The following is a 27,150-nucleotide window of genomic DNA, read 5'->3' as shown; positions in this document are numbered from 1 at the left end:
AGTTGTGCTTCAATGTTTCTTTTTAGTGTTACACCATTTTCTTTCTGCCTACATCCGTGCTTCTTTGTGGTGAATTGTGGGTTGAGTGGATCAAGGTTCTTGAGTTTCTTACGTTCTTTATTTTGCTCTCCCCCTCGAACCAATACTGCAGCCTGTGGAGAGGGTACTCCACACTGGGATGGTCGGATAAGGTTGGTGTCAAAAGAGTGCGAAGCCTGATTTTGAGCCCGAGAATGTTCCTCGGTAGTTGAAGCTCTTGGAGGTCTGTCCTTCGCTGCAGGTTTTCTTTCGATTTTTTTTTCTTGGAACATTAGTAACGGTGCTGTGTAACAACGTTGAATGAAGGCTGAAACAGCAATTGGAAGCTGTTACAGCTTGAATATTTACGCGTGATGTCAATCTCACGTCCAAGCTTATGGTACCCCTTTTCTGTTTTTGGCTTTACTGTATCTCCTTGCCTAAATATTTGATTAGATGTGGTCGTTTCATGGGAAGAATCAGCATAATTTTCCAGTGCTGTAAGCTTGAACCTCATGACAGGTTAAAAAGATTGCCAACATGAATTTATGGCAGAAGTCCTTTCACTATAGCTATCTACAGTGGTAGTTAAACTCATAGCATATAGTATCAACAAATTATTACTGCTAAATGGGAGCAGCACTTGCATTATGTAATATACAGCATGTAGCTTAGTATTGCTTTGGCAGATTTACATGATTTAGGTTGCACGTTGTGTTGACCCTTTACACTCAATTTTTTGTACCTTTGAGAAAACCTTGTTGTAAGATACTGAAATAAGATCGCGTCATATAAATATAACAGCACATTTATTAGTTTCTCATTCTTAGTCATTCCATTCACATTTCTCACAATAAATTTGGTTCCATTGACACATGATTTCTCTTAAGGTTACCTTGATTCTTATTGTTATTGTCGAGCTCACATTGGTGCATGTAAATAAACGAATCACAATCCATCACTAAGTATGCACGCAGAGACATTAAGATCTAATTTATTAGAGTGAATTCCACTGATTGGCCTACAGCAAGTCTACTTCTTTTTTGGCAGGGTACTTTAGCATTCTTTTATTCAGCTTGGGTCCGCTTCTTCAACTGGCTGCGACACTCATTGTTTTAGTGGGTTTGCTCTGCCATCGGGTAGTTATCCTGGAGTCTGGACACAGGCAAACTTTGACTTGTTCCATTCACCTCTTCGTCAACTCCAATTAGTTGGCAGGGTTGCTGCAGCCTCTCCGATAAGCCGAAAATGACGTCTTGAGGGAATTTGACAGTGTCCAGAAGGGTAGGCAGTTAAGTGGAAGACTTGGATCGTGCCAGCTCACTTTTATGGGCCGCACGTAACACTTTCCACAGATATTTAGCCATTTTCCTTTGAATGATTTGGATTTGCAAACTTCAAACTTCTATTAACCGCTTGTTTGAGGATAGAGGTAGCTCCTTGAAAGTGACCAATGTAGTTCAGTGGAGAAGGCCCTAGCAATCTCAGACGCGTTGCAAGAAAGCGTGGCGGTAGTTGCGTGTATTTTATGGTGCAGTAACAGCACCATTGTTGCTAAGGGAGCCGGCATTAGTAACGTACATTGCTGGCAGTAGCGCTGTGGGTGGCGTTGGCAGCCCTCAGCACGAAAGAGCAGGGAAGAAATGGAGCTGGGTTCGTCAGAGACATAGGTAACTTACCAATATAGAGGTAAAGGGTTCAATGGAAATAGAGGATATAAGGTCAAGCTGGGCAAAATGGTGCACTGCGATAGATATGTCATAAATTTTTTATTAACCCAAGCAGGCTAGGTGACTATTTTCGCTGCCCTCGTTCAAAGGGGATGCCTTTAAAAACCACCATCATCCTCAATCATCAGCCATCGTGGCCTCGGTGTCTGTCGTGCTTTGTGGTACACGGTGCTGCTGGAGAAGCTTCTCTTTGAAGCGATGTGCTCGTTGTTGTAAACAAAGTGCCTGAGAGTCCCGGGAAACCCTGCTGTGTCATACCACGCTCGCAGAATCGACTTTGGCAGAGAAGCGTGTGAACTAGGGATGCTAGGCTACAGAGAGAGGGGAAGAGCAGAAGCTGCCCCCATAAGAAAATGCGCCTTAGCATTGCATGAGGAGAGATATCAGAGTCTCCCGGTTTCCTTCCTCTGTGAGCGTGACCACTGCTGATGATTCGAATTCACAAATAGTGGCTAATTCGTTGCCAAAAATACCAACCTCGATGCTTCAAGGTTTAGAAAACTGTCTACAACACACATCCAGGTTGCGTGTACTCACGCTTCATTATCAAGAGTGGCGTATCCAGGGGTCGCTGACCAGCCTTCAGTTCCCCTTCCCCCAACACACAACTCTTCTGGCTGGCGCCTTGCTCCCTTTTATGCTTGGCAGGTTGCCTATGAACAAAGGTGCATGCCTTTCGAACGCCTGCCCCAAACAAGTACAGGATGGTACACACTTTCAGGCAGACCAAGGACCTACCCAAGGTAAAAATTTAATTATGGGGTTTTATGTGTCAAAACCACAACCTAATTATCTTCGACCACCTGGGGTTCTTTAACGTGCCCGTAAAATCTAAGTACTCTGGTGTTTTCGGATTTCGATGAATTCGGTTGCCGTGGCCGGGATTCGATCCCGCGACCTCGTGCTTAGCAGCCCAAAACCGTAGGCACTAAGCAACTACAGCAGCTGATAATAGTTGCATTATTATGCACCAAGCATGGGAAACTTAACAGAGAATAATGGAACCTTAGCCCCCCCCCCGGAATAGAGTCCTGGCTACACGCCTGATTATCACATCAACGTATGTTGTATGCAGGTACTAAGGCATCTTTCAAACCAAGCAAAAGACCATCTACTTGGCCTAGCATATGTAGCACTGATTTGCATCAATCCACAACAAAGCAAAAATGGTGTACTTGAGCTGTGTAAATACTTTTTTACTGCATGTACGTGAATAATAATGGATACATTAACACTTCCAAGTTGCCTTCTTTCTTTTTATGCATTTAAAGGTTATGCCATGAAGAGGAAAATAATATCAAATTCGCGACCTTTGACTTAGCATTTGACTTAGCATCAGACCTACTTTATCTTTATTTTCTTGAATTGGTATTACTGTTAAGATTCACCCTCCTGCAACAATGACACGTCTAACTCTGCATTTATTTACATTCTGCCTAAATTAGCATCACTGCCTTCTTTATTATAACATACCTATCTCTTCGGGTAGGCACCCGCCATCTGATTTCACTGGCATCGGTGCACAAAATGTTTGTCAGTGAAGATACATGCTGTGACAAAAACCTATTCAAAAACTTCTTTTCTTTCAAATGAAAACAAATGTTTACAAAAGCATTCATGACGATATGTTTTTTGAGAGGTCGGCATTGCAAGAAAGGAGTGAGATATACCTCCATAATTCAGTGCTCTCCATTGAGGAGATATACAATTTGCTGGATGCATCTTCGCCGCGTGTCGTCGTCATGTTATGTCAATGACAGGAGCCGTGAAAAAATATGAATATATGCTGCTGAAAAAAAAAAGGGGGGGCAAGGCAGATGCTGGCGTGGGCATCAACAAAGTGTTTGGTACCTGCGATAGAGGCTCTGCTGCACGAACATGTTTTCTTGTTGTTTTTTTTTCAATTCGCCTGGGTTGCAATGTGGCATCTAATGTCAGAATGAAATGACATGTAAGCAGTGAGGCCCGTTTCATGCAGATACTGCAAAAGTGACTTACAAAATGTATTGTCCTTCAGTCATCGTTGATAGTCTTCAGGTTGGTCACTTCTTAAACTTCATACTACAGGCTTGTGGCTCCTGTCTTTGTGCATGGGTGCATCCAAAGGTTGTCTGCTATCTCAAAAGTATATCAGCGTGTTTCAGTGACATCTGTTGTACAAAATTGGCATGAGAATCTGTAATCGTAGGCTTTCAATTCTCTGGATTTGTTTGCTTCTAAGCAAGCTGTGCTCGCAGGCTTCGCTTCTTTCCCAGCTACTTCTAAGCCAGGTTTGTAAACAGCCCTGAAGCTTTCAACAAGCTGTTTGCTCAACATTAATGCATTTGCATGGGCATTTCTATGGTTGTTTAAACCTTAAATCTCTGAAAGAAGCTTCAATTCATAAACATAAGTTGTGCTCAGCAAATGAATGAGGTGAACAAGCATTCCAAAGTGATACTGTCTTTGATACTTGGAAGGCAAATAGCTTATAAAGAATCATGCTTTTTGGAATAGCACAGTCAGTGAGGCAGTCTAACCTCTGAGGATAAACACGATAGGCCAAAAAATGTAGTTTTTGCTGCAATAGAACAGGAAATAAGTGAGGCCATAAAATGAAGCAATGGCTCCTTCTAGCCCCATATTTTTGACGCCAGTTATACTTAAACAGGCGCCTAAGTTGAGGTGAAAAAATTGCTGTCTTGCACCTTCGCACCTGCATAGGGAGAATTGTTATCCGTCTGAATATAGCAACTTGCAAAGGAGATCCATACATGTTTTTCAAAAAAGTAAGTTTCACATAGCCGAAGAAGAATTGCTGAAATGCTATTGCTACTGATGAGAAAGGCTGTCAGTGCCTTTGCAAGTTATTTCGTCATGATACCTCTGTGGAAGTACATTGAGCATGATATTGACATCAGCGACATGGGATTGACTTTAGATAAAACTTGCGGGAAACAGCTAGCGCCAAAGTGCGAGATGTCCCGGCTTAGTAGCCTCTATAATCTACACAAATACAGCAGTGAATCAAACGTGCATGTAGTGGAAAATTAATAGACGGAACTGGACAAGGATCTACTTCACAAGTACAGTTATGAAAAAAAGACACTCCATTAGGCTCTTCAACATCACACTTGCCTATGGAGGCATCTGTGAGGGCTGCTAGTTGGCTTTGCTGCTATGGCAGTCGTTGGTGGAGTCTCTGTCGCCGATGAAATTGTCGGCCGACTTCACAACTCAGTTTCCTGCTTTTCTTTTTCTCTCTGTCTTTTGCTATTTCAAGTAGGGTGAAAGCACTCGTAGCCTGAACGTCCAGTGAGCTGGAATGTCCAATTATAGACATACAGGCATCTTTGGGCATTCAGTCTCATCAGACATTTTGACTTGGTTCGACATTGGCAGAGGCAGCATTGACTGCCCCTTTATTGGGTGAAAGGTGGATTTTTACCACAGCTGCACCAGGAGGGCACATGTAACTGGCCAACAGAGGCCTTAGGAAAGCACCTGAGATTATAATGAAGCCAGCGGCACAGGATTTCCAGGGCACCCAAGGGGAAGTGGGGGGAACAAAGCTGCGATGAATGTGGTCTGTGTATTGTGGCCACCAACCCAATTAGACCCATTAGATATTCAGGCTCTGAATCCCAGGCAAAAGGACCTATCAAGTGACCACTGACTTTTTGATTCCCAAATGTTTAATGTTGGCTTTTGCCATCCTATTCTCTCTATTTGCCTTGTCTGTCTGAAATGGTGACATGCGCTCATAGGCTGATGTAGCAGCTGCAGCTGAAAAACAGGAAACAGGTGGTGTAATTGCCAGGGCAACACATGAAGGGCTAAATCTGCCTACAGTAAGCAACAGCCTTAACTACTTAGCTTTGTGCAAATTACGAATTGCTAGTCGGAGGAAATGAAACCAATATTTCTGAACAGAACTTCTAGTCCGTGACACAATAAATGGGAGAAGGTTTATACATGGGCTACTTTTTTGTGCTTTAATGCCAAAGACAGTGGTAGGTGATTACGGTGGTTTATTCAGTACATTCTATCGAATCGCTTCTCTGAGCCATCATTGGCTTGAAGTGGTGGAACACTGACTGACCTAACAGCACCAGCATCTGTATTCGTTACAATCGACTGCCCTATGTATTTCTTATTCTTCTTGCTCAGGCAAAACTTATGCAAATTAAGGCTGGCACGTTTTTTTTATTGTGGTTCTGGCTGAGTACCAGAAAGAGTCTTTTGGTTTTGCTTCAAAATGTGGTGAAAGAAAAGAGAAGTCCCTGTGATGGGGCTTGATGCGCTGTGACAGGCGTATCGACTAATCCCAGTCGAAGAAGTGCCTTCTTTACAACACTCACCCCGTGTGCCTGGACTGTCGTTGTGCCACCTCTGTGTGCGTCTCTGACAGTATGCACTTGTTTTTATCTTTCCCGTTTTTTTTTTTCTTGTGTGCCTAATCGCGACCTGTGCGATCAACAGTGAAGATGGGCAGACCCCAGAGGCACGGAAACAGGCAACGGTAATCATGTTTCTCCTTACGTAAGGATTGGGAGCACTCTTTTGGAATTTTAGCTGAAGGAGCCACCTGTGAAGTTCTGGGAGTGAGCTCCTTGCTGCAGGAGGGAGCGCACATCTCAAGAAAGTTAAGCTTGTCCATTCTGGATAATCTGTCTCTTTTGCTGAAAGCTGAATCAGGAAATGGGCTTACTCGCTCGCTCTCACGCATGCTCATCATTGTGACCACTTGCACTCATTTGCCCTCACTCACAGTCATGAACCCTCACATATAATATTTGTCACATTGACCCATGCGCACTGGACCTCTCAAGTTCGCATCATAGTATCTACAGATGTTCACTTGCTGTCACGTGTCACAAACACAGGCTCAGTTTCAAGGACGGCTGCTACACTTCGGACCACTGAAGCAAGCATGTGAGAGGTTGATTGAACATGCGAGCAATGATTGATGGATGACTGGTTCGGTGAATTATAGTCAGTGAGAATGTGAAAGATCACGGAAGGAAATGAACGTTCGACTGCAATAGACATAGAGCTGTTCATCAATAGACGAATGAGCCAGCATGCTTTATGATTATGTATAGCTAAGGAGATTACATGCATTATCTGAGTTGACAATTTGGGGACCAAGTAAACCAAGTGAATGACTTGTCTAATGAATGAATGTGCATCCATGCGTGCCTATGCGGAGGGCAATTTTTCTGTTAACCCCAAATGACCCTGCACGTGTCGAAGACATGAGAGCCAATTCAGGCATACTTTCCTAATGGTCATTGCGCTTTCTGCCGTATGCACCCAGTTTAGCAGTTAGATGCATTAAGACAAGGTTGGCAGATGAAAAATCCTGCGGGAGAGATGATTTGTAATTAGGCAGGGTTAGGTTGAGGCCCTTTCCTTGGCTCCTTTTGCTTTCTTAGATTATGTCGCATGCATTCTTTTTTTAACCGGAAATACTAACGCTAGAGGATCGAGGTAGCAATGAACGTCAGAGCCTTTCGGTGGCAGTAGTTTCGATCGCCGCGTCATTACTCAGTATACTGTCAGTACATACTCTCTTTAAAGGTTGTCTTCTTTGCTCCGAGCTCTTGCTTTATCTCTGGGGAAACCAATGCATTACAAGATGAATGTCACTACACCTTACCAATGAACACGTTTTTCGATATGCACACTCTCACAGTCGTAACACGAGTCGCTAGCAGTTGTCCGCCAGTACATGACCACTTTCTCGCTAATAATTGCAAGGTTTAACAAAAGAATAAAGTGGGATATGTATTACAACTGAAGTATTGAGTTCACATCCACTTCAGGGGGCACAGTCTGACCCTGAACCCACCTGCCTCAGTGGCTCCTTGGGTCGAGCATCTCGACTTTTCTTTAAAGGGACCCTGAAACGATTTTGATGATTTTGTACAAGCGTACTGAAACGTTAGGGTAGGTCCTTCTGATCATTAAGTGACGCATTTAAGCACTCCATGTAGTGTGTAACTTACAAGGCTTTAAAAATGTGCATTGCTACCAATTGCAACGGCAACGCTCCCATTTGGCTACCGATTGGCTATGCAGGTTCCATTATCGATAATTTTTCTAACTTTATAGTGAACAAATGCTCGTAATAGTGGGAATGTTGGTTAATTTGTTTCTATTAAAAAAATTACAGTAAAACAATATAGTACAATGTCAATTTATCTTTACACTCAAGCACTTCTGGCACAGCAAGTGTCGTCTGCTTACGTTACAATGTTCTCCATGTTGACGAGAGCTGCACGGTCAGTGCTAGTCTCAAGATTTCTTTTTGCGAGCACCATTGATCCCCCTCGTTGCGCTGTGGGCTGCAAATCTAGCGATCGGCAACATGCCAAGCTGCAACGTTGTGTTCCTCTCCAAGGAAACATGCGAGCTGTGTGGCTGCAGTGCATCGGGCTGTCAGTATCTGATCGGCCGTCACTTCACGCCAGAGGATCACTACTACAATAGAGAGTTTTAGCATGCCTGGTGTTCGGGTAAACACAAGCATAAGCGGACTGAGCTCGGGAATTTTACCAGGTGAGCGGAGGTGCAGACGTGCAGCCACCTGTTGGCACAGGGTGAGACCAGAAAAACACAGAGCTAGATCAAGTGTATTCTACTTTACTGCTTGTGTAAATTTTTGGCAGGAGTGTAATTGTGAACACACTGTCTTTTTAATTGTTATGTTTTAGAACTTGGTTACAGCAATAGTAGCTCTGTGTTTGGCTGGTCAAGCTCTGCGCTACCAGTTGGCTGCACAGTGCAGGTTGCTCAGGCCGCTCACATTTATGCTAAGCCCCTTCATCACAGCGGTCGTAGTATGTAGGGGCTTTACACCTTCTCCCATCCGTCAAAACACTCAGCTTGCCAGCAATTACACGAAGACTGGGCACACTCGGCACTGCGACAGAACGCTCGCTACGCATGCTGCTTGCATAGCTCTTGAGGGGAATCGGTGGCCAGGCAGCTAATGGAGAGGTCGGAGAAATTTTGCACGCTGGCTCCAAGACAGTCGGAAGCAGACGACATGACGTCACATGATGCAGAGCCGATGAAGGCAGAGCTTAGCCTCAATCACTTGGCAAGCGGGTTGAAAAAAGGCATGGCTAGGGAGGAGGGTAACTTGTAATCGTCTGTAGCTCTCTTAATAGGAGATGCTTCACTTTAATTGTGATGTAACTGATGTTTTACTGTAGGTGTACCCTACGCGCCTAAAAAATGTGTCCAAACCGATTCAGGGACCCTTTAAGACAGACAGATACTGGGCAGTCAGTCCTGGATGGACAGGCCGTAATAGTGTATTACACGTGAAGATTGCTGGCCTGCATGCCACTTTGGACATTTTCTATGTCTGATGTTGTGAGAATTGTGAATCTTATGGCATGTGACATGCTCCAATAGTTTTCTCCATCATCTATGTTTCGCAGAACAAGCAAAACAGCAATTTCCTTGTTTCCTCTCTTTTTTATTTTACGCCTCTGTGTCGGTTAGTGCCACAGGCCCCGGTTACTTTTGTTTACCTTGGTGCTACAGTTTCCGACTCTTTCATGCGCCGTAGGTCGTACAACAACAGCTGCTTCATGAGGCGACATTGCTCCTCCAGATTAGTAATTGAAAAACATTGCGAGAAGAAAAATGGCAAATAGCAGACAGGGCATAGTGCCAAAAATAGGAGAAAAACAAGAAAAGGCAAGGAAAATTTAACAAAGCCCTAAAAACAAATATTCACGCCCATGTAGAAGACATTTGGGAGAAGATCTCTGATTCACTCAACGATTAGCTTACCTTATAACTTGCCTTTTTGCTTATAATCGGTAAAGGCGTTTCTCCCTTCGCGTGATGTTGGAGAAATTGTTGAAATAATGGACAGCTTCGACAACCAAGGAAATCCAACAGTGTGATGTTTAGTTGCGCATCACGGTTTACAGACTGCGGTCTTGACCTTAGGCTAGTAATACTCATAAGCACTTCCAAGAATGAAGCAAAGCGGAGCAAGCAGAGTAAAGCCGAGACTTGATAAAAAATATCAGCGACAAAGTCAAACAAGGTACAACTCGCCTATGAGAGAAGGATGGAGAACATTACTGTTAAGCATATCATAGTAGACGTGCATATATAGCTAAGGTTGTTTGTGGCACTCTTGAAAAATGCATGTAAGCGTCACCATGGTGCATCACTTCATGTACGTGACGTCCAATTTCTACACTCTGTCCAATCTAATGTAGTTGGTAGATTGAATGGGAAGTATAGGTTACCCGCCATGGTGGCATAGTGGCTCTGGCATTGTTTCTAAGCCCAAGGGGTGCGGGATCAAATACCTTCCATGACGGCCACATTTCGATGTGGGCAGAATGAAAAAGCTCCCATGCACCATACATTTCGTTCCCGTTAAAGAACCCCAGGTTGTCAAAATTAATCCAGAATGGCTCACTATGGCATTTCTCATAACCAATACATAATGGTTTTGGTACATAAGGACCCAGAATTTACTGTTTTTTAACATTGGCTCGATCACACTGTTTCATGATTATGCTGTGAACTCTGCCATTTCATGAGGAACTGCCATATTTGCATGTAAATAAGATGACCACAAATATGACTAACATACATCCTGAGAAAAATATGACTAACATATTTTTCTGAGACATCCGGTGTCTCAGAAAAATAAAAAAAATACGTTAAGACCATAAAAATAAGCGATGTTGCAGTGAAACAGGAAACAATGCACAAAAGTGGACACCCAAATGGCTTTACTCATTGTTAATGAAAACTAATAAAGTGATAATGACGACAAGTGCTGACGTCTTTGTCCCTGTCAGCGAGAACGACATCATCCTCCGTGACAACCACCAGGTTATTGGATAGACACTTCAGAAATGCCTGTGATACAATTGAACTTAGCAAAGCCTTTTGTGGTTTGCTTGGTCATGCATCATGTGACTTCAAAGGCACATTCATTGGGCTCCCCCACAACAGCACTGATCCTCTTGCTCAAAGTTGCGATTAATATGCTGCAACCACATTGATGCAGTGCTAACAGCATTCTAAATTAGGAGAACAAAGTCAATGTAAAATGCACAGTGACAACTCCCAGCTCGACACTCTTGCACAAGGTGAAGTGGCAGCGGGCATGGAAAGCACATTGGGCAGGCAGAAAAAAAAGAAAGAAAAATAAAAACATGTTATATCTGTGTCATGAACCTGAATATAATGCGAGGTGAGTTCTGGGGCCAGAAATTTTTAAAATACAATTGCATTGTACTCGTGCAAATACGGTATTAGCATTATGAAGGTTCAGCAGCGTTAACGTACACTGAGTAGCAAGGTGCTGGTATTAACCATAAAGGCTTCAGAACGTTTCTGCATTACGTGATTCTTGTCATGAAGAAAGGAGAGATACCAAAACTACAAGAATGTGGCCACCGAGGTTCTCACGCCAGCTGATAAACAGAACACAGTCAATTATTGAACTGAATGCCATGCACTGTTTGGTAAAACAGAGCATCACTAGATGGCATTCTATTTATTCCACGCTGTATTACTAATTTTGGCTTGGAGTTACATAACACCAGCCCATTCCCAAGGGCACAGTGACATCATCATCATCATTACGTTGTAGCAACAGCACATCTATGTGACCTCAGAAAACTTTTGGTCACACATTTATGACCTGTCAAATTGTTAAGAAAATTTTGTTCCATAGTTGACCATATTGGTTCACGTTTTTGATGCGTTCACATGTAAGAAACATGGCTCGTGCATTTAGCTCGTGTGCATTTCAATGTAAACTTTATTTATCAGATGACGTGTTGAGCATAGAAAAAGTGATGATATATTAAAATAAATTATATATTACATGCCAAAACCACAATCTGATTATGAGGCAAGCTTTAGTGTGGGCCTCCAGGGAAATTTTGGGCACTTGGTGTTCTTCGACATGCACCAAATGCCACGATACATGGGCGCTTCTGCATTTTGCCCCCATCGAAATGTGGCCACCGAGACTGGAATTTGATTCCGCGACCTTGGGCTAAGCAGCACAACACCATAGCCGCTAGGCTACCACAGCAGGTAATTGAAGATATTGATCAGGCATGTACTCAAGGGGGGGCCCGGAGGGGCCAGGACCCCCCCCGAAATTAAGCGGCATACCCCCTTCCCCCCCGCCCATGCCACCACTTCTCACACACATTCCTGAAGTGCTGCCAAATCAATGTTGAGACTTGAGAGCTATTCCGCGGTCAACATCTTGCTGCCTTTTTCGCTCCTTTTGGATGGCGGTAGTTATCGGCATCTCCTGGGGTGTGAAGGCCAGTTTCCTCATCGATTCGGTGCCTGTGCAATTAACTCGAGATGCGTTCAGTTGTCAACATCTATTGCCTGCAATACTTAGGTGCAGCAGCAGGGCGTACTTTATTGTATTAATTATATTATTTTATTTTATTTATAATACCCAACACAATTTTTATGTTACCATCTCTTGCAACGGTCACACACGTTGGTCACAATGTTGCTTTGTTAGTTCAACCTTTGTTTAGGCAGATCAAGGGACCAGGAAAGAGATTCAGTTCGTAGTCAGCTGGTCTGTATGTGGCCGGAGGAAACGTCAGTTGCGTTTAACTTTTTCTTTTGCTTCATTATTTCCTTGAGTAATGGCTCGCCGCGACGCTGGCAGATCCTTGGAACCATATACCAGTGATATGGGTTAGATAAGGTGGAAAATAAAATCATGTGAAACAGCGTCCATCTTCAAACCCTCTAATAAGTGTTAAACCCATAAGCAATATGAATGTCACTTGTTACCTTGTCTGGTTTTTCCCTAATTGTACAGCATTTTTGTTTCAAAATTCGCAACTGGAGTTGAGAAATTAACCGGGTCTACTAAAGAAGAGAGCCGAGGCAACAGCCAAACAGGAAGGAAAAGCTAAAATTCACAAATTTAACCGTTGTTTGTCGAAATATTTATGGATCAACACCTTTTTATTTAGAAAGGCGGTAGAGAAAATGCTGCTGGAAGTGGAGAATGATTCCGTGTGTGTTGAATGACGTTTCTACAGTTGTCGGTAGAGCCACCTGACATAGCAGTTTCTCTGCTGTGCTTATGTGGGTCTTTTTCTAACTTTCCGTGGTGGGTGCAGTACATCTAGAACCACAGCGTCCTGCGTTCTACACGGTTGTACGGGACTGGCATTGTTATGCAATTTCCCAAATTGCAATACGAGTCAATTTTGGCACTTGGTAAAGCAGTAAACGAGGGATCCAAACGAACTGTGATTGTTTCGCAAATATAGATTTCTCTATAATTCTTCCAGAGCTAATTCAAAAAAGCTACTAGAAATCTTTATTTTACACTTTCGCTTGTTTACTGTTTTTTGGCAGTGTTCTTCCTGTGCGAGTCCATTTGACGTGGTTCCTTGTTTGTCAAGTAAAGGAGAGGTGTATCTGACAGGTGTACCTGTGAGATACATCGTATTTCATTTCTCTTTTGAGGGTTTACACATCTTTATGGGGAACGGTGGATATTATTCACATTTGTACTAGAGTCAAAGACTTTATTCAGACAACGTATGGTACAGTTGCCTAGGGCGCAATCCAAAAGGCAAGTGGATGCCTGACAAGGAGTCTGCGCCCTTCTTGCTCCCATTCGAGAGCACAAGACATTCAGCGCATAAAATAAACACTCAGCGAGATGGAAATACAGAGTGGTTGGTTAATATTGAAACTGGAGTTATCTCATATTGAACATTTATGTACAATTGGGAAAATACTGTAAGAAACAACAGAAAAAAAACAAAAGGAGTGGTCATGCCTGCAGTGACAACTGATACATAGTGATATTATTTTTGAAAGCTTTGAATGATTTACTTTCCTGGATAATGTTTACAGCAGCATGGTGATCGTTTAAAAAACTGGAAATTCTGTAGCTAAGTTTCTGGGTGCCGTAGTTTGTACATATTTTTTCCTTATTATAACATATGTGCCGGGTGTTGTAGGTGTGTTTTCTTCAGATGCTGAATAAAAAAAGCCGTAGGATCGGAAGGCATTTGTACATAACTAGCTAACACTATCTTTTTGTTTATAACATTCCACAGTGTAAGCAGTTGATGTTTTCTAAAAAGCTACTACTAGTACTAGTTAAAGTAACCCCCCCCCCCTCATTTGTATAGAAAGGTGACCTTGGGTTGCCCCCCCCCCCCCCCCCAAAATATAATCCTGGGTACCTGCCTGATATTAATAATATTTGTTGGTTATTAAAGCTTTTACTGTAAGCATTATTCACTGAATTTAGCGGCCTCTTCCAGTAGGCAAAAAGTAAACCTTTTGGGATGTGTGTGTGTAAACCTTAAAAGGGTCTAGTATATCGGGATATTCTGAGTGTCATCCCTGTATATTACTAGGGTAAGCAGTTTGGCATTTCCTAAACGATTGCTGGCTTGCCTTTAACTAGTTGCTTGCAATTTCTTATTCCTGGTTGCTTGTGCTGGTTTCTTTAAAGCTTCCTGGGGGTCATTTATCCTTCATCCAAAAATGACAATTTGATATGTAGTTGTATGCTGGAATCCATGCGTTTTCTTTTTTGCGGGGTTAAAGTGACCCTATCATACGTGTGCACTTGTTCTGGGAGTGTCTTTACTGTCAGTCAATGGTAAACAACGAAAAAGCTCTTCATGGTTTCCCAATATTTCCACCTTCATGCTTCTCATAGTTCTCCTGACCCATCAGTGAAAGAGATATGAAGAACAATTTTCTTTCTGGCTTGGAATGCGTTGACCACTATCTTTAGGAAAAGTTTGCGTTGCAAACAACATTTTGTAGCTGCAGAGGCGCAAAAGATTTGTTATTGTGTTGTAGTATAAGCTTGATTTTCTCAAAGCTTGACAAACGTGTGACAAGATAAAGTCAATTCAGAGACTGCATGCCGATACTGCACAACAATATTACTTCCTCTTAAAAATTGCTTCGACAGAAATTCACCATCCTGCATGCCTTGTTCTCGAAATTGACAGTTAGTGTCAATATCTCCTGAACTTGTAGGATCCAGTTTTGCACAAAATTATATGCATGTTATATCACAAGGTCACTATATTATGTAATTCAAGTTTTATTGATTATAGAGTGTCGGTTCTTACTGAGCAAGTATTTTAATCTGGAGTCGTATAGTTGTGATCCCTTATCTTTAAGGTTAAGTGGGCTCAAACTTGTTGTCGTTGTTTGCCGAAGAGTTTGACCGATTCAAGTTTATGTACATTATTTCAATTTGTACCTTCGTGCTACCCTTGGGTGGAAGAAATGTTTTACCTTGCATGTAGCTTCATCCAGATTCTGGCTTTATATAGAACTGATTTGCTTATTTCTTTATTTGTTATAGAATACTGTGAATTTGTTTAAACCCAAAGACTGAGCGATGACCCATACTGGGTCCGATAAAGAAACATAAAACAGATAACAGACATAACCTTGAAGGTGTTTTGCTGTGGCAGATCTATACACGGAGTTAAACATTCGATAGTGTGTGTGCCTGGGTTCGTGTCGTTTAGGTATTGTAGCTATGGGAGTAGATCAGTGCAGGCCGAGGTGTCTAATGCAGTTGTAGCAGGAAGGAGCCACCCGCACATTTAAATGTGTACGTTTGAAATGAAGTGGTTTTCATCATTGTTAGTAACTAAAAGAAGAAGAAGAAGAGAACGAAATAGCTGAGGCGAATTGTTCAGCAACAAGAGCAAGCATTGCTGTTTTGCACGGTAGCATTGCACAGTGAGAAGCACCTGCCCAGCATTGATGTTTCGCAAACTGCAACAATTTCGCAAGGGAACCAGTGAAATACGCAGCGCCTACTGAAGAACAAGCACTGTTGGTTGGATGTGGTTGAGGTGACATTACGAAGAGCATGAGAAGAGAGGTACGCTGCACAGGATGGCGCCGCTGAGAAGGGTATTGCGTACAGAAGAAGTCGCTGCCAGGAACTGAGTAAGGAAGTCGGCAGCACAAAGGAACTGTCGGTTCCGAGTTATTGCAGAGGACAAGGTGAAGCATGTAGTTCCACAACAAGATGAGCAAGCACTGGAATTGTGGAGAGGACAAGTAGATGAGTAGTGGACGAGCAAATTAATTGCAGAGAGACAAGTAAAACACAAAGGAAGTTAACAAGTAGGTTGCAAAGGGCCACTCCACAGCTGTCGCTGTTTATGAGCAGCGATTACTGTGCAGGAGTGTGGGTGTTCCATTTGTCTGCGGCTGTTGCGATATGATGACTGAATAATAATCAGCACACTTACAGCACTGAAAGGTTAAACACGTTGAAGTGGCCCTTGTTTTCATCATTGGAGCAATCTCAAAGAAAACTCGTTGGCACATTTAGTCAGATGCAAATGACAAAATTCTGTTGAGTATGCAGTGGAAAGGCTATTTGTGAAGATCCAGCTTAAGGTTCTTGGTAGGAGAGGAAAAGCTGAATGCCTCGCAACGAGCAAACATTAATGGTCCCTTTCACCCTCTAATCTGTGCATTTACGTGTAGTAGTGTCCGAGAACCGCGTGCGAGATGATGAGTCTGTACCTGAGGTTAAACACTTGAATATAGTCATACCATTATCTATTGAACTTTCTGCGGACTAGACGGGCCGGTTTCGCCCCACTTATGAGAGCTTCAGCTACCGAGCGAGTCGAACGTGCAAACACTTTGATGCTTCGTGGCCTGCCTGAATTCCCGACGCATGTGGCGCGAGGGCGCGCTGGGCTCGGAACGAGGGGACGCGCGATGGCATGGCCGTCACGCCTCCGCTGCGGAGAGTGAAGCGAGCGTACGGTGTCCTCTCCAGCGCGCTTTCGCACCACAACTGTCGCATAAAAAAGTTTGTCACCAGGGCCCGTATTCTCAAAACTTCTCTTGCGTAAGTGCCGTCTGCGATTGATCGTCTCGCCAATCGCTGCCGAAAGGCGGGGGAGTTTGGTCGCTGAAACTGAAACGCTCTTGCGTGAAATAGTTTTGTGCGTACGGGTGCAGGAGCTTTTAACTAGGGCACCAGCGCGAAGCTCCCCCAGAATGCCGATAACCGTTGCACGTTTCGGTGCGGGGTTCTGTCGGTGACCTTGCAGACGTGCGACGCGGCGGGTGAGCCGGCCGGCGGCGCAGCGAGCGACAGCAGCAAGGGCAGCCCCGCAGCGCGCTCGGAGAACGCCCTGGACGCGCTGCTGGACGAGCTGCAGACCTTCTCCAAGCCGGCGGACAAGCGCGGTGGCGGCCGGCCGCATTCGGCAGACTCGCCCGTCAGGGCCTCTTCTTCCGCGTCTGTGGGAAGTGGCAAGCCGCCCTCCGGCGCCACGGTCATCGTCGTCGATGGTCCGGGCGGCGGCGTCAGCAAGAAGACGCCGCCTCCACCTCCGCCGCGCACAACGAGCAAGTCACCAGTGACGTCGCCCACGGGCCCACAGCGGAGCCGCTCGGAGCCGGTGCGCACCAACGCGCTGGCCGCGGAGGACGCGAGCAGCAGCAGCAGCGGCAGCAGCGGTGGCCGGCGAGACCAGCTCTCATCCAACAGCAGCAGCAGCGAGAGCGTCAACTCGCAAGAAGGGCTACAAGCACGCAGCCGACAGGAGCTGCTCGACTCGCGGCATCAGGTCGGTCGTGCACTCACTCGTGTATACCTCCAGGGCTCCACTCACCGTATAGCCCAGAGGGGGCAGAAAAAAAAAAAAGAATACTTCCGTAGGAGGTAGAGCCGGGCGTCGTTGCCAAGGTTTCTGACGTAGTACTGCATTAAAAGAGCCCCACCAAGCTCTGTCGAATTTTTTTTTTATGCACTGGAAGTTGGTTGGAATTGGTCTTAGGTTATATAATGCAAGTTGTGTCCAGGTTTATTGGTTACACATACACTGGAAGTACTGTCCATGGAGCAATCTACAGCAAGAATTTTTGAAAAGGGTTCAGTAATACCAGAGATAACGTAAATTCAACATTGTGATGTGATGCTGCGAGGAGTTGACTTACACTCTCCATAGAAGGACCTTTCTTCCATTACCTCGAACAAGCGTCCGCAAGCGACATTTTGTACCCAAATGCTCATCCCTATTGTAGTCCAGAGTTCAGCTATAGTTTACGTCATGAGACGCGCCTCCTGTTTTTTCCCTAAACGCTCCTTGCTACATGGCATACTTCGAGCGACCGCATTGCGCTCTCTGCCATTTACGGGAATCCACAAATAGTTTACGTTGGTGCTGGCTATTTGTGTGCTTCAGGTGCTATGTGTGACATCGTCGCTGCTGGGGTGCTCTTTTGAGGAGTAGAGCATGCAGGCTGTTGCCTTAATTTGGAGAAGTCCTTGACTAGTACATTGGAATATGCAGTTGAACCTCAATATAGCAAGCATGGATATAACAAAGTAAGTATAAATTTTGGTTGGTCATGCTTTACTTCATCAGAGTATTCAGCAGGTAACATAAACATACTTTAAACCATAGCAACATTCCCTAACAATCTTTAAAATATCCACAACTTTACGACTTGCAAATGTAAAATAGCGGGTTGCCTGCACACACATCTTGAGGCTCTTCATGTGGTTGACCCCATTATTGCCAATAGTTCAGAAAGTGTGGTTTGTTTTCTTTATGGCACAGAATCCTGGTTCATGTTCAGTGTTTAGTGTAAATGTTGAAGGCTTGTATTATTCGCTTCCACTCCAGTCATATTTGGTTAACGATAATAATGAAGCTAAGTTTGTTGTTAATTGTGGCACTAGTGTGGAAAGTTCTTGGAAATATTATTGTTTTATTTACGGTATGCATGTGTTGAATTGAATGGTATGACCATCGTGGAAAAGATTGGGGACTTGTACCGGGTCAAGGGTAGTCCCAATCCTAAGTTATACATTTTTAGCGTCCTTTCTTATATTTTTCTTAGGTCTTTCACCAAAACATTTAACGCATTGGTTATTAAGTTCTTTAGTTATGTTGATGACCTTCTAATCATCATCGATAACGGTGGCTAAGGTCTTAAAGTTCTTGATATATTAAGGAACGAAATAAAAAACTTGTGATCCAACATGTATATATAGCGAAGCAAATTTTTGGTTGCACGTGCCTAAAATACATGTATATATATTCTAGCAGCAAACATGTCGAAGGCTGTTGCCGACTGGTTTTACGGACCTGCATGATTATTTGTATTTTACTGCGGACGCCGCACTGTATTTCGGCCAGCATAAACCGCACGCTTGATGCTGCAAACATGACAGCCACGAACAAAGTTGCTTCCATACCAACTTGCGCGAAACCACAAGATTTGTTGCCAACTCCCGACGAAATAACGCGGGTTAGGCCTAGTGACCAAAGCCGTGTTGCCGGCAAAGTTGCTAGGGACAAGCCGTCACAGGAAGCGTCATTTTCACTCATAGACCTTATCGGCAATCAAGCGAGAGATCAAACACATGGGCTGATCTGCAGGCCGAAGTAGGGAGTACGAAGCCAGCTGCAGTTTCCTCTTGCCTTCAGTTCTAAAAGGCTGTTGGTAGAGTGTGCGACCAGCGGCTCAGCTTGGCTGGACGCAGTTGGCAAACCAACGTGGTGGTCCTGCGTGATAATAGTGATCACACGGTTCAGTTGTGAAGGCAATGCAGAGTGCGTATATGTAATTTAATTGTTGTTCCCATGCCTTGTAATAGTACGGCAAGATGCCGATGAGCCACCAAGACCCTTTGCTGACCTGCCAGGGGCTGCCTGTTTTACTCTTCTTTTTCATAGACCTGATAACGATTTTTTTTTCGCCAATATCTGCATGATTGCTTGTGTGTAACTACTACTAGATATAACGAGGATAATTTCGCATCTGACGTGACTTCTTTAAAATGAGATTCGACTGTATTATTTTGCAGGCACGACAGTCAGTGCTTGATCTAAGCTCCCACATTGTTTGAAATGCAAAAACCTAGTGAGAGGCCCCTCACCATGACCAAGTGTTGCAGGTACTTCGGCCTGGGCCTGAAGCTCTGCCCCTGTTAATTTACGGTGTTGGTTTCCTCCGGAATTCACTGTACTTCTGCTTGATTCTCCTTGGAGCTTTCACAAGTATATTTTCACAGAAACTCTTTCTTCCAAGTATTGCCTTCATACTTACAATCCAGTGCTTTTCCTTTACAGTTATCTTCCTAGTCTTGTCAATTTTGGTCTCCATGTTGTACTGTTAGAATATCTACTGGTGGTGTCATTTACACGTATTGCGAGTGAAATTATGCGATAATATCCAATTTCTCTTCCTTTTTGCTGTTCACCACTGGCTCAGGTGGAGCACAACCCGAGCTTTCTCCAAAATAGGTCGGTCGTGTTCGATAGATGATAGCAGCATGCAATCAATCTAAAGGAGTCGTTACATCATTCAAGCCCAAAGCTCGTGAAGTTGCTTTCTGCAAACTTTTTCAATTTTTTTCAGCGATATGTATGTTCCATCGTGAAAAAATAAAGGAAACAGAGAATGAAACAAATGCTTGGTGGCAAAGTGTCTCACCTCAAGTGCTCTATTATGCCTTAGGAGCTGCTGCGGAAACAGCGCCAGCTGCAAGAGCAGTACGCACGGCTGCAGCTCCTCCAGCGCCTATCGCCGCCCAAACCGGACCTGAAGAAGACCGGCAGCGAGAGCAACATCCTGCACAAGGCATCACTCTCGCTGGGCAGCGCTGGCGGCGCGTCCGGTTCGCTCACCCACCTGGCGGTGCCGTCGTCGGCCCTGCGCACGGGCGCCAAGATCTACGAGACGGATATACTGTAGTGACTGTACGGTATGCACGCATTGGCTTGGCTTATTTGAGACGTGTGCGGCCCACATCTCGGGGGGCTCCCACCACGTGCTAGTCCCGGAGGTCTGACTCCACTGATGTCCAGCGAAACGCCGCGGCCGCAGGTGCCAAAGGTGGTGTGCACAAGGAGGAATCGCAGCGGGGAGATTATTGAACGCAGAGGTGACTGCAATGTATCGAAATTACTGTATTTACTTGTCCAATTTGTACTTAGGATGTAGCATAGAATCTGCATAAGATTCTCATTACTTGTGAGGATATTTATAATGTACCCATGATAACCTTCTGGCAAATTTTGCTTGTTGGAAGTGTTTGGAAAGAAACAAGCAGGACTGGTGAACAGGCAAGGTTCCTTCACATTTTCGTTATAACTTGCTGTGGCTTCAACAAAGGATTTTCTTTTGGAGGCTTCAAAAGTCTCAAAGGTGTTAAACAGAACATGAGCTCTTTGGTATCTTTCGTATTTCCAAAAGCTTGGCCGAGTCTTGGGCCTTGACCTTAATGAAAGGAAATGAGAGGACAGCGTGCGGCTCCATTTCGTGGCGTTTATTTTCTCCTGTGCACTCCCAGCACCTGCGGCATGGGTGAAGTGCAATCGAAACACTTGGCTCGGCGCCTGGACAGGAAGCCTTGCATCGCAGAAGGGCACGGGTGACATGCCAGTCTGTTTGTACTGGACAGTAGACGCCTCACGGTAGGGGTAAACAAGTGCACGAGGAGTGTTGCATGGGAAAGCACCTGTTAGGCTCTGACCCGGTGAACACAGGACCATGTGCAATGCGCAAGTTGGGATTGGAGGTGGGGAGAGGCTGACGTTGGCCACGTGACTGCGGACGTGGCTTTTATCCGGGAGCGTTCGCCGTGCCTCTTCCAAGACAGCACTCGGCCAAATAACTACGCGACACAGTTGTTTTTCGCGTTGAAGCAGCCACGCGGCCGGAACTGTCCGCGACGAGGCGGCCAAGTCCGCATATCGCGTGCTTTGTCTGGCGTTTTTTTATTCTATCTACATGACAGTGGTCTTAGCATGTCTATTTCCCTCCCAGTTCACAAGGGCTGTGTGTGCAATTGGCAGGGTGAGTGGTTTCAATCGCCTCTTTATTCTGTGGCAGAAGAGGGATGAGTTGTGTGGTGGAAAATGCCGAGGCTTCCAGGGTGGCGCTATGTGCATATACAAGTGTAGAGGAACCCTCAATGCTGTTTGACGCTTACGCTGTCGAAGTTACGCTGTCCTTTGAGCAGCTTTCAGTGAATGCCATGCGTGAATTGTCTGGAGAGAAGATGCTTGGAAAAAAATGAGCGTAATTTGTCATGCATAATCACTGTTAGTCGCCGTAGTGCTCACACTTTTGCGGAAAAAAAAAAGTTCTGTACACTTTTCTATTCATAAACTGCCTCTAACAGGCGGACATATTTGTTATGGTGCCGGGTTGTTTGTTTGCCCAATGTATTCTGTAAAAGGAAGTTTTGCAGTGTGCCGCAATGTCAGAACTTGCGTTGTGTTCACCACCTATTATAAAAGTCCTTGCATTGCTTTCGCTTTCTGCAACCGCACCTTTGCAAACTTGTCGAAGAGCCTTGAACCTAACAGTTTCTCCCACATTTTGGCACTGTCATTGTCTTCTTGAGAATGTTTAATTTATTGCTGGAGACCACTGTGTAGGCATTGTGGACATATGAGGCCGTTAAATATCTGGTATAAGCCAGATGGTGAAGTACACACCTTTGACGAGTACACCATGTTAGTATTTCATCATCAAGGTTCTGTCACTTATACTTTATATTGACATGATGTGCTAAGGCTTGCGACTTGTGGGTGATGTAGTGCAATTTTCCCCACTTTATTAACTTTGGAACACTGAACAATGTGACATATGTGCTACCTTGTAGTGAAATACGCAATTCACACTATGAAGGCTGATGGGTTCCTTGTAGATTTGTTAATAAGATGCATACAAAAGCTTTAATCATCGATTTGTGCGGCTGAAAAGGCAATGTAAAAGAAAATAGAAAAAAGAAATAAACTGTATTCAACGAAATTTCTTCCATAGCTTAATATTTTCATCCATGATGTACAAATGCTGTGCTGTTACTAATTGGAACGTAAAATTGGTAAGCGTATAACCACCTTCTTGTTCTTGCAATATGAGTGTCATTTTGGTCGTTGTCTGCTATGAGCTGCTTAACTCATTTGCACATAGTTTGTTCTGACCAAAAATGCTTGTTGGAAGCATGTGTATTACCACATACTGTCATGCTACAGGGGCAACTTTTTGTTAATTTTGTTATGTGAACAAAAATTTAATTCACATAATGTCACAGAAGAAAGGCAGTCTTGCAGCCCAAATTCAATGACTGTGTTAAGCAGCTCCACTGCAATGCATTCTTTCACATGACCAAGTAATCATAGTCAAGTGTAAGAAATATTTACATAAGCAGTGCTCGAGGTCAGCCTTCACTTAAACGCCACTCTGCGCTGCGGATGTTGGAGTACGTGTTTGGCGTATTTTGGCGCGTCGAAAATACTCAAAAATTGTTGGTGTAGAACCAATGTGTATGAAAGAGTAAAAAGTGATACCCTTCGAAAGAACTTCGAAAGCAACATGGCGAATGGTGAAGGTAATGGCACAAAGATATAAAAACATGACCTGAACTTTGTCTCGTTGTTTGAGCTGTTCGTGTTCAACGAAAATCAAGAATCCGAGATTTGACCTTTTCTGTAGTTTACAGAAAATATAGTTAGCTTAGCACATGGCAAGGGCTTTTAGAAGTGGAACTTGAGCTGTGATATTGAAAAAAAGAAAAACATTTCCCATTCTCCAAATGATGCAGAATCAATGTGATTACACTGAAAAGATTGGCACATTAAATAATTCTAAAGCTCAGCGGGCAAAATGTTGACACTGCGCATTAGCCCACTAACTACCAGCAAAGTCTTCAGCATAATACGTTTTCATTCTTGAAAAACGTGAAATATTGGGTGTTATGAGGGAAATAATTTCCTGTGACAGAATTAATATTTACACATACGTTCCTTGCAATAACTTTGGGTACACAGCAAACTTACACAGCAAACTCCAATGTACGACAAAAAACGTGAAAAGTTAGGAGCACTATTATCCTTACTACTTCATTTGTGGCTATGGTGTGTTCACTCCAATTCCATACGAAGCCACTCGCTGTGGTGCACCAGGATAAGGTACCACTCCCTGCCCCTATTACTGCTGTGCTCTCGTTTGTGTAGCATTTCCTCGTGGTTTGTACATCATAATGTCATGCCTGCAGATGCGGCTGAGCAAGTCCCTAAATGAAAAAGAACAAATGTATTCAGAAAACCCATCTACACCATCGTGTTTCCACAAGTACCTGCCTCACACCCTTACCCGTATACAGTTTGCATGAATGTGCATAGACTCCTTTGACCTTAGCTCCTCCAGAAAAAAATAGTTGTTCTGAAAATTTTCATCCTACTATAGCGCGTGTTGTTACATGTTGATATGCTGCCGACACGATGGTGGCACTTTCTCAGTGGCGCATTGTGGCGCTGCGCCAGAGCCGTCGTCATGCCACAAGGCAAGTTATTAGAAATGTCTGTTGGCTGTCTGCGCAGTTTCGCATTTCATGGATTTGTAAGGGACGAGCAAGCGACAGATCAAATATGTTGGTTGAAGCAGGATACTCGCAAGCTCTCATAAATGTGCATCTAGAACAGAAACCATGCTATTGAGGACTTGCGACATCATGTATGGGCTGGTACACTTTTCCACAAACACCTTTAGGTATGCAAATTTTAGTTTTCCCTCATTATTTGGCCATCACTAACGACGTCTGAGCCACTTGTGTCCAGTTTACTTAATGGATCATTGCCATTTATCGGATTCTACCTGGTACAAAAGTTCCCAGGTGAAAGTGCTCGCTGCCATATTGGAGAGAAAGGTGCGGGGCAAGTGCTTTGGTTGCTTGCCAGTGTGTGTATACCAGAGCTAGGAAGATTAGCACCAGCATGCGGCACACGTAGTCCAGCAGCGAATAATTTCTTTAACTTTTTTGAGATGTGCCTCACATTCACAGTGCATTGTTCTCCCCATGAAGTTGCTTTCTGTTTTTATGTGCAGTCAAATGTCAAATCGACATGCATACAATGACGAGCGACGCTATGAACTTGTCTCGCCAACATAGGTTAAATATCTGCGTGTTTTATATGCTAATGTATTTATTCTGCTTTTCAACGCATAATTTCGTAACTAAATGCAGTTTTTTTTTTTTACTATAGAAGCAGTTCTTTTCATGGTCAGGCATATGTTCATTTGCCAATAACGCAACAGTGGAAAACTTTATAGACGTTAAATACATCACTGCGCGGAGACGTGTTTCTTGATGCGGTGAAAATAGGTCCGCCTGCAGTGGTATTTGTTTGACTTTATGAAAGTGTTGGTTTGACCTGTTAAATTAAGAGAGCCTATATAGATCACTGTCACATTTTAACACATGTATGCACCCTTGGCGACTTGCGAAGCAAGAACCGTGTTTTCATAACGTGGTATAAATGAACAGCATGCATTATTACAAGGCGACAGTGAAGCCTCACCTTGTTCCATCCGTCGTGTCCTTTTGCCGCCTCTTCATTTCCAAAGTACCTGCATGTTGACGAGCGTGGCAGGATGTGTTAAAAATTCTCCTCAGTATATTTATTGCCCACCACCTACTTAAGGTGACTATATTTAGTCTTTTTGGTCACTACAGGGCTCTGTTCAATGTTGAAGATTTCATACAAAGAGAGGTAATGCTCTTTTTTCCACCTGTTTCATGAGCATATATATTGTTCTTAAGTTATTCACTTGAGATACACATGGGCTTTATTCCTGCACTGAATGTGGCATGGTCGTGGAGTTCCTTTGTTAACATACAGAAGACTGTGGCATCCAGGGTTTCAGGACAATCTTAAGCAATAAGTTAAAAAAAACACTTATTTGACTGGTTGCAAATGAAATGTTTCGCTCAAAGCGCTTTTGCATGCATATATCATTTTGAAGAAATTGCACAGAGCGTTTCTCACGTGGTGTCATGCATATTCAGGTTTTCTACTGTGCTTGTATTGTTTTTGATTTGCTGAGTTCATTAAATTAATGCGGTGCCGAAACTTTGTAATTGTAAAGAGAAGTAATGTCGCTACAGTTTAAGCACATTAGTCGACAAAAAAGAAAGGAATGTGCATTTTTAAAAGGAAATGAAAATTCTTGTTTAACTGGATATGCAAGGTCCTAATTCTATTTAGGAGTGTTCATTTCCTTAGCTTCATAAACGGTGACAAGTATTTCATACGAGTACCACTTACCTAGCTTTCTGTGTCAAACATCTCTATTGCTTAGAAGATGTAGCCACTTTTTTCACCAAGGTGTGGTGGTGATGCGATTGTAGTATTCTCTGTGCGGTTACCATTTGTTTTCCTTAAGCTACTTGTAGCTATGCACAAAACTTTCACTGGGAAAGATTAAAATTTGCATACTTATACCTGTGTGTACATACATGTACTGTAGCGGATTTTTCTCGTGTGTATCTAGTTGGCACAATTTGCAGACGTCTTCTACTGTGGAGGATAGGCCGCACTGAAGCGTTATTTTTAGACTGAAATGCAATGAAATGGGATGTCATTCGTATGCCTAAACAAGTGGCGTTTCTATTATCTTACTCGTCTCAGGTGCTCTTTGACTTGTCATAGTCACTACCATATTCAGTATACAGTGTGGACTCGTGTGCTTTCTTTGATATTGATTGATCGCTGATCACGTAGTAGAATTGTAACATAAGTCTGTCGTGAATTTTGTCAAAAATAAAAAGTTGTGTCTTGTTCAGCGTCTTGTCTTAGTTTTGAGCATGTTGCAGTGGTCGCTCTGGTTCTCTGGGTGTTTCCAAACTGAACAGAGATGTTTCCCAAGGAGATAACTCTCTTCAGTCATGCCCTCAAAGAGCTGAGTAACTTGTGTTTCTCGTTGCTGATGAATGCACAGGGGCTAAGCTTAGTCCTCCACGACATGTCGCTCATAGCTAGTTGCCGAGTGCTGGTAATAGAGTAATTTGTCGATGCTAGTCAGTGCTACAGTATAATGCTATGTAACATTGTTCTGTCCTCTTTTATCCGCGGACCATCTACGAGAGGCGTCAGACATTTCACAATCGCCACAAAGCTATCAGTTCTGTGCCGTATTTACATTCATTTCTACCCAAAATTCTCAGTATTGGCCTTCACTTGTAGCAAACATGTGCCAAGCAAGCTGCGCTCTTTCACCTATATGTAGTTGTAGATAAAAACTTGAGGGAAGTTCCAAGGACAGTATTAAATTATAATGTGTGTAAACAGCAACGATGCATTGAAACATTATATTTTATCGCAATCAAACTTGCTGCAAAAGTGGGTTCCTTCGGCACAGCTGGAGCAGCAACCTTCAGCGGCTTGTGGGTGCACATTTCAAATATGTAAATAGTATATATAATATATAGTTTAGCAGAATAGTAGAGCTGGCTAACTTCCCTGTTTTTCTGTCTATTCCTGCTTCCTCCTCCTTAGTAGAATATCCGTTATAAACAAATGCCGACACCAATCCTGGCAGTTTT

General features: G+C 43.6%; 1 protein-coding gene across 17 annotated transcripts in view; it reads left to right on the top strand.

The window, feature by feature from the left end:
- Positions 1 to 26,390, top strand: part of LOC126540634 (coiled-coil domain-containing protein AGAP005037-like) — a 592,903-nt gene extending 566,513 nt beyond the window's left edge. For 10 of the 17 annotated variants that reach the window (XM_055076166.2, XM_055076170.2, XM_055076169.2 and 7 more), the window contains 3 exons: positions 152 to 191; positions 16,850 to 17,371; positions 20,274 to 26,390. In XM_055076166.2, coding sequence (XP_054932141.1) covers positions 152 to 191; positions 16,850 to 17,371; positions 20,274 to 20,510 — 799 coding nt within the window. In that variant the 3' untranslated portion in view covers positions 20,511 to 26,390. The other 7 variants (XM_055076163.2, XM_055076173.2, XM_055076167.2 and 4 more) reach the window with 7 other exon arrangements.
- Positions 26,391 to 27,150: the final 760 nt, after the last annotated feature.

This window comes from Dermacentor andersoni, chromosome 2 (genome assembly GCF_023375885.2).
Source record: "Dermacentor andersoni chromosome 2, qqDerAnde1_hic_scaffold, whole genome shotgun sequence".
In the NCBI taxonomy this organism is placed as follows: Eukaryota; Metazoa; Arthropoda; class Arachnida; order Ixodida; family Ixodidae; genus Dermacentor; species Dermacentor andersoni.
This window is presented reverse-complemented; position numbering and strand designations above follow the sequence as displayed.